We start from the raw sequence: 13191 nt of genomic DNA on the forward strand, positions 1-13191 counted from the left end.
ATTTTGTGTGGCCCAAGGCCCCCCGGTAAATAAACAAAGACATTCATACCAGGGAGGGTATTCCAAGGGCTTAGAGCTCTCCTCCAGGAGCCAAGGGTAAAAGCCAGTCCTATCCCTTTTGGGGTAAGACTAATTACTTACTACACAGAACCAGACCATAAAATATCTTGTTTTTATTTGAACTTTTTAAAAATACCCTAAAGTACTTCCCACCATTAAGATCTATCAAAAACTTTTTGCTGTTAGTATAATTTGAAGATGAGAAGGCAACATAAGAGTACTGGAAAAAGAGGGTACCCTGTCATGCACAAGGCCTTGGGTTGTGTCCCTTGCACCCTAAATGAAAGACAGGTCCATGTTTACCTAAGTATGGGCTGGGCCATCACGAATGTTACAAAGCAGGAATTATGGCACACTCCTATTCTTTGAGGGATGGTTTTATAATAGAGAATAAGTTGGAAACTTAACTTTGGTTTGTATAGCAAAAGCAGAGATTGTCACAGAAAAGATTTAATGCATGTTGCATTTTTCTGATGTTTTGAATTTATTTCGAGAACCCAAACTTATAAACTAATTTTCAACTCTCTGGCAAAAATGGCAAACCAAAGCAAGTCAAAGAGAGAGAATCATGCTAGTATTACCTGCTAAACCATATGTCCCCTTGGAGACAGGAATAGTATCTTTTATTTGACTCATGAAGAGGCTTACCACTGAATTGCAGTGGCTGTTGAGGCATATTTATTTGAGTAAGTTGAAACAGTGATAGTGTTGAAATCTATAATGTTAAGTATTTTATTCACTTTTCAATACCCTTTCCAGCTATAGCCCTTCAAAGCAATAGAGCTTCAGAAGTTATTTTCTGATTTTCAGAGAGAAGAAATATTGATTAGCTCTTCTTCATTTGGTTTTATAACACCTTGCCATTTTAGCATTGTTATGTTGATTAACAATTTTAATTACCTTCTACATTCCAGCACAAATAAGAGAAAGGAAGGTTCCTGTAAAGCACATCCTAAGGACTTCTAGTTCCTGGGGCCTTGAGATTGCTTTTATCCAGGACTCCTCGAAGATAAGTAATTCTATTGGTTTCAGGAAACCCTTCAGCTGTTTGCCACTCATGTTTAGGTTGCATGTAAGGAGTATGTGGTCCCTCCCTATCAACTTTTAAACTGTTTGTAGTAAGAACTGTTAAGAAAGTATGTTCCAGTTGTTGTGCTGGTGCTTTGAGAATTAATTATGGGTTAATGGAAGAAAGATCATGGGTAGCAGTTAGTCTTAACCATAACTTCGTGATAGAGATGGAATCTGATATTCAAGAGCATTAAACTCTATTAGTTCAGAATGGCTTAGAGTTTATTGAAGGGAGAGGTAGTGCTTGTTATGGAAAAGAGCAGGATCATTTTGCTGGTATTTAAAGCACACAGGTCATTTGCAAGGCCTTCAAAAAGTTTGCCTTTCATAGACTGTGGGTAGCATAATTTAAATATAGCAGGAGTAGAACATAAGTTTAAAAATGAGATTGGGGTAATGGTGACAAGGCCAGAAAATAGACATTAATAATGGCAACAAAATATCTGGTTGTAGTTCCTCCCTTCGCTGGTTTTCACTTTTTCTTTTTCATTTCATCTTCATGGAATGTTTGTTGAGAATATTCTGAAGTTCAGGGCTTTCTCGTTGCAAATTCTTTTATTTTTTTGATTATCACGGAAGGTTTTTATTTCATCTTCAAATCTGAAGCTTAATTTTGCTAGATTTTTGGTTGGCATCCATTTTCTTTCAGAGCTTGGTATATGTTATTCCAGGACCTCCGAGCTTTGAGAGTCTGGGTTGAGAAATCAGCTGTGATCCAATTTGGTTTTACCCCTATATGTAATCTCATATTTTTCTCTCTCAGCATTTAAATTTTTATTCTTGTTCTGTATGCTGGGCATTTTCATTATAATGTGCCTTGATTTGTGTATGTTGTAATTTTGCACATTTGGGGTCCTGTAAACCTCTTATATTTGATTTTCTATTTCATTATTTAGACTTGGGAAATTTTCTGATATTATTTCATTCAAAAGATTGTGCATTTCTTTGGTTTGTATCTCCACACCTTCATCTATCCCTATAATTTGGTCCTTTCATGTTATCCCATAATTCTTGCAAGTTCTGTTCATGGTTTCTTAACATCTTCTCTCCGTGGTCAACTCTATTTTCAAGATTATATATTTGTCTTCATTGCCTGAGGTTCCATCTTCCAAGTGGTCTACTCTGTTGGTGATGCTTTTATTTTATTTTTAATTTGGTTTATTGTTTCCTTCATTTTAAGAATTTCTGTTTGGTTTTTCCCCACAATCTCTAACTCTATTGAACTGATCTTTTACTACCTATATTTGCTCTTTTATATCATCTTTTACTTTTAGTTTAACTATGTTCATTCTAAATTCCTTCTCCGACATTTCTTCCACTGTGGTATCAATGGATTCTATTATTGGAGTATCTTGGTTTGGTTGGAGAGATTTGTTTCCTTGTTTTTTCATGTTCTTTGAGTGTCTACCTATCCAACAGTATGGATCTGAGGCAGTAGAATTTCTACCCTGTGGACTTAGAGTGTCTCTGAAGGTTTCTAGTACCTCACTGTTTAGGGGGAGACAAATAAAAACAAGAACCAATCAAACAATTTACAGCATTAAATCAAATAGCTCCTATTATGACATCTATAATGTTAACACAATAAACAAAAATTATATAATTAGTTATGCCTATAATAAAAACAGCAAGTTTGTGGGCTGGGGTTGTAGCTTAGTTGTAGAATGCATGTGTGAGGTACTGGGTTCAATTCTCAGCACTGCATATAAATAAATAAAATAAAAGTTAATTGACAACTACAAAAATATTTTTTTTTTAAAAAAACCAGCAAGTTTGCAAAAGGGTTTACATTTTCAGTTGGTAGACAGGGAGAGAACAGAAGTGATAAAGGATGTGATGATTATGAGGGAGGAGGAGAGAAGACAGACCTAAGAGATTAAAGGAAGAATGAAAGAACAATAGAGATTGGCTGTCAGATCATTTCTAACCCCATACCCCCACACACACTCCCCCTCCCTACCCCACTATGAATCAGCCTCCTTATATCAGAGAAAACATTCCTCATTTGTTTTTTGGGGGATTGGCTAATTTCACTTAGCATTGTCTTCTCTAACTCCGTCCATTTACCTGCAAATGCCATGATTTTATTCTCTTTTGTTGCTGAGTAATATTCCATTGTGTGTATATGCCACATTTTTTAAATCCATTCATCTATTGAAGGGCGGTGGAATGTGATGGACATTATTATCCAAAGTACATGTATGAAGACATGAATTGATGTAAATATACTTTGTATACAACCAGAGATATGAAAATTGTACTCTGTATGTATAATAAAAATTGTAATGCATTCTACTGTCATATATAAATTTAAAAAGTAATTAAGGGCTGGGGATGTGGCTCAAGCGGTAGCGTGCTCGCCTGGCATGCACGGGGCGCTGGGTTCGATCCTCAGCACCACATAAAAATAAAATAAAGATGTATCCACCGAAAACTAAAAAATAAATGTTAAAAAATTTTCTCTCTCTCTCTTTAAAAAAAAATTAATTAAAAAAGAGATTGGCTATTAACAGAAGAAAAAAGAGGATAAGGAAACGAGAAAAAATGTAAAGCAAAAATTTAAATAAATTAAAAATTAAAACAAAAGAATACAAAACAAAAATAAAATATACTAATCAAACATTCTAGTTCACAAAAAACTTATCCATGTAAAATAACTGACTTCAAAAATGCTAGAGATAAGGACAGAGAGAAAAAAACAGAAAATTGTATAAATGTCCATGTACCATCAAGGTTACTATTAAAGAGTGAAAAAGAATTAAAAAAAAAAAAAACTTGATGAAAAGTTAAAGAATTCTTCCTGTTGGAGTTCAGAATATTCTCAGCATCTCTTCTTAGCAGGTTAGGTGGGGTCTTCTGGAGTGTGATATCCCATCCTCTGGATTGCTGGAGTGAGAGAGGTAATCCCATAGGCATAGTTCCTGGGGGCAGGGTTTAGGTTTAGGTGGGCTCCAGGCTCTTCACTGAAGGCTAATTGGTCTGAAGATTATAAATCAATGAACCTCCAGGGCCCAGTACTTGCTGGTCTATGCTGGAGTACTTTACCCCAGAGTTCCCCTGGATTCCACTCATCTGGTGGGGAAGCCAGTTATTAGTCCTCTGTGTCACCTGCAGACCCCACGCTTTCTGGTCTTGGGTTCAGTCTCCAAACAATTTCTCCTGCCCCCACCTTCTCAGTTCACAGCCAGAGGCATCTCTCCGAGCCCATCCTTCAAGCAGTCGGATTGGAAAGGGAGGGATAGAGCTGGATGGGTTCCTGAAATCCGTTATCCCCTGTATAAAATCTCTCTCCACATTTGATTTTTTTCTGGTCACTTAAGCACACTCTATGTTGTGAAGTGTGTGTTTATTGGGCCTGTATTTCAGGGCAAACTGGAGTTTGCCAGGAGTCAGCTTCTTCTGCTGCCGGCCTGGCCCTGGCCCTATGCGGAAGCTGTAAAGGCAGCAGCTTCTTTCCCCACACAGAGATGTCATGCAGCATGTGTTTCAGGTTTGTGGGGCAATGTCCTTGGTCTCTAAACACTTCATACCCAGACATACCTCAGGCCTCCCCAAAATGCAGGCCTTTAATTCCCTTATCCCTCTATTGTGCTCATGGAGGAACCTCTCTGGCTGGAGCTTCTGGCCTGTCTTATGGCAGCATCTATGCCACTGGAGATTTTTTTCTTATTATATCAATGTCTTATGTTTCTGATCTGCTTTGAATGTCCAGTTTTAGGTTCCAGTAAAGTACCCTCCCCCCTTTTTGATCACCCATCTTGGGAGAAGCTGCCTCTCTTCTTTGTTTCTTGGTTTCATGCCACGAGCGTCCAGGAATGCGATCACCTCTCTGCAGTGTTCTTAACCTTTTTCTCATTTATTCTCCTAGCCAGTCAGCCCTTTTAGACATTTTTTTTCCCTAACCATTCTCCTCACAGAAATGTTATATGTGTATCTTTGAATAAAAAAAAAGCAATATATCATTTTCTAAATTCATTTTTTTACCCTTGTTGGGCATGTATGGGGGTGATCTCACCCCCATTGAGAATGTACTTGGATCAAAATTATAAAGACTAAACTTTGAACTCAGGTTAAAACTAGAGAGAACAGGCTTCATACCCATGTTTTGTGGCTGGTAAGAGGTGAATAAATGGACATTTCCTTGTCTGAGTGGATTGTAACTACAGAATACAAACAAGTAGAAAATGTAGTCATTGTACTTTGACTAAATAGAATTAGGAAGAGGGATAGATGCAAACTTTAAGGCATTTTGTCCTTAAAAGGGATCTGGAGAAATAAGTTTTCTTGCTAAGAAAGGAAGGTGTTTTAGTTAGCTTTTATGTCACTGTGACCACTGTGACCAGCCATCTCTTCCTGCCTATAGTTACCGCCCAGTTAATCCGTACCAGTAAATGAACCCACTGATTTGGTTTTACTCTCAATTTAGTCATTTCACTTCTGAACATTCTTGCATTTTCTCACATATGACATGAGCTTTTGGGAGATACCACATATCCAAATCTAACAGAAAATTCTTTTGAACAGTGAGGAGCTAGGCACATAATTAAAGGAGTTAGGATTCTTGTGCCAAAGCAGAGAGGAAGAAAAACAGTGGAATACTCCTATTGATGGTTTTTGTCTTCTCTGATGATATCCTCCTGCAGATTCTTGCCTTTGTGGAAGATGGTAAAAGAGGATTTAGGGATTTATGGCTTTAGGGAGGGATCAGAAGGATTGAGGATTTTGGTTAGATTTAATGGCAGGTGAGCCTTTGAAGTCCTGGGCAATTGGGTGGCTGTACATGAGGCCCTGTTGCGGGGCAGCCTATCTCCAGGGATATATGAGATGGACAAGGAGTCCAGGCTGAGGAGAGATGTTTACTGGGAGTAGGGGTAGTACAAACACATCAGAGATGCCAGAAGTGAGTGAGTGAAGATATGAATGGGTGAATTCAGGAAAGTTGCCATGGTCTTCCTGGTACCTTCATTGTATGTATTGGAGGGGATGGATAAAAGGGTGGTAGAAGAAACTGTAGTGTCGGAGAAAAATGAGGAAATGAGCTTAGAAATAATGGTAATAGCTGGTAAATTGATACAAACGCTTTGGAAGTGAGGTATTAAGAGAAGCCAGGGTATGGAAAACAAAACCTTGATTTTCATAGGGGAAATTTAGTCCTCTAGCTTTGCAGCTCTGAATTCCAAAGCACAGTTTATCTGAAAGAGTTAATACTTTTGTTTCTAAAAATATGGGATAATAAGCTAAAATGCTTTTATAAAATGAGAAGTGAATTCTGAAACATATATACTATATGGATTTGTATGTTAATAATCAACCATTTGCCTCTATGAACCCTACAGGATGGATAGTTTGGGCTCCCCTCAGCAGGAGGTTTCTTGATGGAAAGGAGGAGACCCTTATAGGGAGAAATAGTGAACACTGGGAGGCAGTGTGATGTTGGGACTTTTTCACTGTACCAGGGTCCCTAGGACACTCCTCAGGTCATGGAGAACACTGAACTTATTTTTACCTGCTAGATAAAGAAAATCCAACTCAGAGAGACCTTTTTCTTCTGGGTTGGAAACAAAAGAAAGGAAAAAAAATAACTCTACACTTCCCTTCAAAATCTGTGATGCTGGAGAACTCCAGAGTCTCCCAGTGTAACCTGGGTAAGGATCAACTTCTATGAGAAGACAGTTTTACTAATCAAAAACTGAAAAAGGCAAAAATCAAACCAGCTTCTAGAACTGCAAAAGTCGCAATCAAATGGCCCATTCAAAGCATGTGTGGAACTGGGGACTGTGGCACATGCCTATAATCCCAGCAACTGGGGAGGCCAAGGCAAGAGGATCACAAGTTCAGAGCCAGTCTCAAGGCCCTAAGGAACTTCGCAAGACCCTGTCTCAAAAAATAAAAAACGGGGAATGGGAGGGCTAGAGATGTGGCTCAGTAGTTAAGCACCCCTGAGGTTCAATCTCTGATTTAAAAAAAAAAAAAAAATGCCTGGTAATAGTATAGCAGAGTATTTTGGACAGCATACTTTCTTTGGAGACAGTGTGCCTTGGCACCAGGAAAGGGCCTGTAATGAATGAGGACATGGGTGGTGAAAGTTGGGCACATTTTTGCAAACATACTGAAGAGGTCTGTTTCCCTGGTTAGTGTAACTCTGTCAAGTTGATAAAAATTTTCAACTCAAGGTAGAAGTGATACTTTGTTAGTCTGTAATCATCCCTTATTCCTTATTGGCAGTTAAGGTTAAATATATTTCTTATGTCCCTATATGGTATTCTATAGTCAAATATAATTGAAAAAAAACTCATTTATGTTTGCTGATTTAGAACCATAACTGAAGATCGTTAATATTAATAAAGAGTACCTATAGTTTTTTAAAGGAAAGGCCTTTCTAGAGAAAATTCTGAAAGATAAGTTCTTTGAACTGAAATGTGCAAGGAAATTATACTGATTAGAAAGAGAATTTGAAAAAGAACAGTAAGGAGTCTGAGAATAAACAAGTTTAATGAACTGCTAAATTTTTTGGATATCATTCTCTTTTGCTCACCTGTTCTACCATCTTCTCTTAATAGGGAGTAAAGGAGTAAAAGTTTTGTAGAAGCTGAGGAGCCTTACTAACCTGTTCATCAGTTTAGGGAAACTCTGCCCATTTTAGTCATTGAGTGGCCTCTCCTGGCTGGCTGTCTTCTTTCAGCTTAGCAGTAAAACCAGAGAACGGGCTTGACTCAAATTAAGAAGTATTTTTCTTTGGTATAAATTTATGGTCTCATTTGTTGGAGATTTAGGAATAATTGTAATATTTAGGGTTATAGTCTCTGCCTAATTGAGATTAATTGGGCTGTAAATATGGATTAAAAGAGTAATTTCTTAGAGCGAAAATTTCTGAATCGGCTCACGTTTTTTGTTGTTTATTATGGAATTGTAGCAAACATTTTCTTTTTTATTTCCTCCTATTTTGAAAGTGTCTGCTCATATTTTGACCTGTTCTCTGAAGGTTCCTGTGAGAGGAATAGAGAGAGCTTGGGAAATAAGCAAATGTATTTTTGTCTTTGTCTCCTGCAGGTCCCAGCAGAGATGGCACAATCAGCGAGGACACCATTCGAGCCTCTCTTATCTCAGCAGTCAGTGACAAACTGAGGTGGCGAATGAAAGAGGAAATGGATCGCGCTCAGGCTGAGCTCAATGCCTTGAAACGAACAGAGGAAGACCTGAAAAAAGGTCACCAGAAACTGGAAGAGATGGTCACCCGTTTAGATCAAGAAGTAGTAAGTAATTCATCCAAGACTTTGAGATTTGGGAATTGAAGTTTAGTCATGGCAAAATGTTCTGTGTATACCATGGGTATGCATGGATTAAAGAGTTTAGAAAATTATAGGTGTCTAGGGCTGAAGTTGTGGCTCAGAGCACTTGCCTGGCATGTGGAAAGCCCTGGATTCAATCCTCAGCACCACATTCAAATAAATAAAAGCTCCATTTACAACTAAAAAATATATGCGCGCGCGTGTGTGTGTGTGTGTATAATTTTAGAAATTTGACTATAGCTTCTTTATAGCATTATTTAAAATAGAGCCCATGTTTGTTCTTTGGGATGTGAATGATATTTAGAGCATTTTGCTTGCACCTTTGCCCAAAGGTGCCACCCAAAGAAAGGACTGTTTGAATATGTGATGTTGCCATACAGTTAGAGTTCGAAGCCACAATAAAGATCCACAGACCGTGAGTTATAGATTTAAGGGACAGTTCTGTTTCCAAATGTTGTTTAAACCATTTTAGAGTTATCTTCAGTGAATTCTTCTAACTTGAGAGAGTCCCATAAACATGGTGTGTTTCTTTGTGACAGATTGTTTTTCTTTAGAGTCAGCGTGTAAATCAGTCCTGTGTCTTTATTTAGTGAAAATGAAGTAAAGGCACTAGCATAACTTGAGAGCCAGTTTCACATGTCCACTTTTCATACCCATGAGGGAGAATTAATTTCAGTAAAGAATTATTGCCAGGCATGGTTGCACACACCTATAACTCCAGTGACTCAGGAGGCCTAGGTAAGGAGGATCACAAGTTCAAAGCTAGCATCAGAAACTTAGCAAAGCCCTAAGCAACTTAGCTAGACCCTATCTTAAAATAAAAAGGGCTGGGGATGTGGCTCAGTGGTTAAGCACCTCTAGATTCAATCCCCAGAGCCAAAAAAAAGGTTAAAAGTATTGAAATTCAAAGGCTTTGGAGGAAATGATTTGTACCTAGACATGGAGAATGGTTCTAGTATGTGTATAAAGTGAACTCTGTAGTGGCCAGCCATTTTCAGAAGTTCAGGAAAGTGACAATAATGCAATTTAGAGCCTACAACCACCACATACAGTATCCTCAAACTAAAGCCAAGTGTTCAGGACTCTGCGTTATTACTCTGTGGCAGATACCCACTTGTTTAGAGGAAGAACCTCTTTTATGTAAAGTGACTTCCTCCTGGAATGCATCTTGTGGATGGCTTAGTTTTCATTATCACTTGTTAACTGATAAGTACAACTCTTGTCACTGTTACTAAATGTGCTCAACTCAGGATATTTCCACCACTGTCCTGTTTTCATTCAGCCTATTAGATCACCTTTTCCTCTACTTTTGACTAGTGTTATTGTTTTATTAGTCCCTTCCTGTGAAGTTGTCTGACAAGCAAATAATTATGTACAAATTAGTATAAAGCTTTCATGCACGTACTGTTCTGTTTTCAGGCTGAAGTTAACAAAAACATAGAACTTTTGAAAAAGAAGGATGAAGAACTCAGTTCTGCTCTGGAGAAAATGGAAAATCAATCTGAAAATAATGATATTGATGAAGTTATCATTCCCACAGCCCCACTTTATAAACAGATCCTAAATCTGTATGCAGAGGAAAATGCTATTGAAGACACTATCTTTTACCTGGGAGAAGCCTTGAGACGAGGAGTAATAGATCTGGATGTCTTCTTAAAGGTATGTCTTCCTCACTCTGTTTTCCAGGCTTTTAGATCTTGTGCTATAGGGACACTGACCTTGAAAACCACAAACCAAATGGATTTCTCTGTAGGGAAGTTTAAGATAATTTTTCCATACAAGAGCAAGCAGGTGAGATATATGACCATGAACAAGCAGTGTCTTCTTACTTAGAGCGCTGAGGATCACTCCAAGTAAGGAGAAATTGGGCTAGGGTCTGCAGTTCCTACCCGCCTGGCAGAATCAAGATGGCTGTAACTCTTCTATTATAACTATTGTGTCTGAGTGTATCAAGGGGACATAAATTTACATAGGTTCTTTCAGGTTATAGTATTTAAATTGAGATCACTGACTGCTCACTCCGTCTTTTATCTGTTAATGTTGTATAATTTTAGATTGGTTTTCCCCCAATAAACAGCCCTCTCCAAGGAAGTGGGCTACTCTTTTGAATAAAAATTTTCCTAGGCTTAATGCTGTTATACAGATATGAAAATCTAATAAGCTGGGTTTGGTTACTGCTGTTTGGTGGGTCATGGAGAATATAGTTTTAAGAATAGCAGCAGCCATCCTTTCAATATTTGGTCCAGCTGCTGTTGGTGCCTCAGTGTACATGTGAGGCTGGTCAGGTCATTTAACTGATCTTACTGTGGGTGAGAGGCTAAACCATGTGCCTTAGGTCTGATGCAAGCTTAGGTCTGAGGCAAACACATGAATTGGTATAAACCAGAGACCCAAGAGAGAACTCTATACACTGTCTCCTGCTTTGATGGCGTAGCATAGGGAAAGATGCACCTGGTTAGGTAAGAGATGTATGCTACTTGGTAGGGATTAGACCACGGACAAAAACTAACCCCATGTTGCTTATCCTTGCCCATCCCCTTTTTATAGCCAAGTGAGAAGAGTGGGTAACTTCCATTAGGATCATGCTACCAAGTTTTCATGGCAAAGTGAGACATCTTGGTTATATATCAGAAGTGTAACTCAGTGGTAGAATACTTGCCTGGCATCTGTGAGGTTCTGGGGTTGATCTCCATCACCACCCAAAACAAACAAACAAAAAGAATAGAAAAGGATAAAGCTCAAAATCCTGAGCCAGATCCTCGAATGTGGTGCTTTCCCTGTAAGCCTCAGAAGACTTTGCTCTAACGTAGTCTACTGGCTTCATTGTGGTGAAGTTTTAAAAGCCACAAGTAATGAGGTAGTGATTCCAAACACAGGTTGATATTGGTAATGTATTTAGGATTCTTAGATCCCATTTAAGTTATAGCTATCTGATACTTCATGCATGAGCCTGGATCAAAGCCATTCTAAACTGTTGAAATTTTTCCCCCCCTCCCAGCATGTACGTCTGCTGTCCCGTAAACAGTTCCAGTTGAGGGCACTAATGCAAAAAGCAAGAAAGACTGCTGGTCTTAGTGACCTCTACTGACTTCAGCTGGAGTTTGACCTCTTCTTAAAGCATTCTTTTCTTCTCTTTTCTTTTATCAGTAGGTACCCAGAATAAGTTATTCAGTTTATCATTCAAGTGTAAAATATTTTGAATCAATAATATATTTTCTGTTTTCTTTGGGTAAAGACTGGCTTTTATTAATGCACTTTCTATCCTCTGTAAACTTTTTGTGCTGAATGTTGGAACTGACTATGCTAAATAAAATTTGTTGCATAATTTTTCTCTTCTTTCTTGGACTTCTTTAGGAAAGATCTATGAACCTTCATAAGAAGCAGTCTTCTCACTTAGCAACCAAACCATAATATTGATCAATAATATTATTATAATTTAGTGTTATTTATTCTATAGGATATAAAGACAATTTTATTTAATATGGAATATATTTGAATAAATATTGAATGATTTGAAAACTGATCTTTTTGTGAGAGGTATGAGTAGCTTACCCTCCCACCAGTCCTTGCTAGATCTGTTTCCTTTCTATGGCCTGAATGAACCATAACTGTTTCTGTCAGAGAGAAAGGAACAGAATGGCAGGTGCCAAGCTATACACCCAAGATCTATGTTAGCTAGACAAGATGGTCTGGACATAATAGGATCTGTGCCTTCCCCTTTAATTATTTCATAAGCATGATTGGATTTTCACACCATGTGTAAGATGTGCCCCCCTCAAATCTTTTTATAATGTCAGCACATTTCCTATCTGAAGTGAAAAAATAAACTTTTTTTTTTTTTTTTTTAAGAAAAAGGAATGCACAAGCATCCTTATCTTTGTTGGCATTTGAAGTTCTGTCTTTATGGGAAGTGATGCTGTAACCAAATTTATGATGAAAAAATGAGCTACCTACCTAGTAGATGTCCTGCAGAGCTCATCCAACTAGAACAAAATATTCCCCATCGAAATGAGAGTGGTAGAAGAAGAAAACATCCCAATGTGAAATGTTTTCCTTTAGAGATTTATACCTAGCCCAAGAGAAGAATAACCAATTGCGACATCAGAGGGGTTTATAGTTCAGATATTTTCTTAGAAAATTAAAATCCACTTATAAAAATTATCAGAATAAAAACTGCCAAGGTTAAACCAAGGTTTTACTTAGGGTTAGGATTGTAACATTTACATTATTTTTGTGTGTATGTGCTTTTTACATTTTAAAATCATGAACCTAAGGAGTAAGTTGGAGAAATAACATAACTGAAAGCTATTTTGTAGCAACCTAACATTGCTACAGAACTGAATTTCTCCTAGAAATTCCTTATAGTTATTATTTAATGTAAGTACTAGATTTATGAAGGTAAGTTCAGAGATCCAGAAATGAACATAAAATCAATTTCACTACTAAAGTAAAGACTATATGGAAGTTGTTTTAAAAAAAAAAAAATACATTGAGTCCACTGGATTGGACTCAGCAGTGAGCAAGACAGAAATTGGTCCCTGAATGTTAAATTTATCTGGTGATCCAGGTGCAGTGATGAATTCCCATAATGCCAGTGGTTCAGGAGGCTGAGACAGGAGGGTCACAAGTTCAAGGCCACCCCAGCAATTTAGTGAGGCCCTAAGCAACTTAATGAGAACTTATTTCAAAATAAAAAGGTCTGGAGTTGTGGCTCAGTGGTGGAGCACCTGCTAAAAGTACAGAAAATATATAACAACATAAACTTGAGGCA

General features: G+C 37.8%; 1 protein-coding gene and 1 non-coding gene across 2 annotated transcripts in view; both read left to right on the forward strand.

Annotated features, from left to right (window-relative positions):
• Tsg101 (tumor susceptibility 101) overlaps nt 1-11745 on the forward strand; it is a 51407-nt gene extending 39662 nt beyond the window's left edge. The window contains exons 8-10 of the mRNA XM_027942339.2: nt 8182-8384; nt 9840-10079; nt 11419-11745. Of these exons, the coding sequence (XP_027798140.1) occupies nt 8182-8384; nt 9840-10079; nt 11419-11508 (533 nt within the window). The 3' untranslated portion in view covers nt 11509-11745. The remainder of the gene's footprint in view (nt 1-8181; nt 8385-9839; nt 10080-11418) is intronic.
• A 390-nt stretch (nt 11746-12135) lies between these two features.
• On the forward strand, nt 12136-12235 carry LOC114098287 (small nucleolar RNA U13). Its single transcript, XR_003583721.1, has one exon. It is a non-coding gene; the product is annotated as a small nucleolar RNA U13 (small nucleolar RNA).
• Nucleotides 12236-13191: the final 956 nt, after the last annotated feature.

This window comes from Marmota flaviventris, chromosome 9, assembly GCF_047511675.1.
Source record: "Marmota flaviventris isolate mMarFla1 chromosome 9, mMarFla1.hap1, whole genome shotgun sequence".
In the NCBI taxonomy this organism is placed as follows: domain Eukaryota; kingdom Metazoa; phylum Chordata; class Mammalia; order Rodentia; family Sciuridae; genus Marmota; species Marmota flaviventris.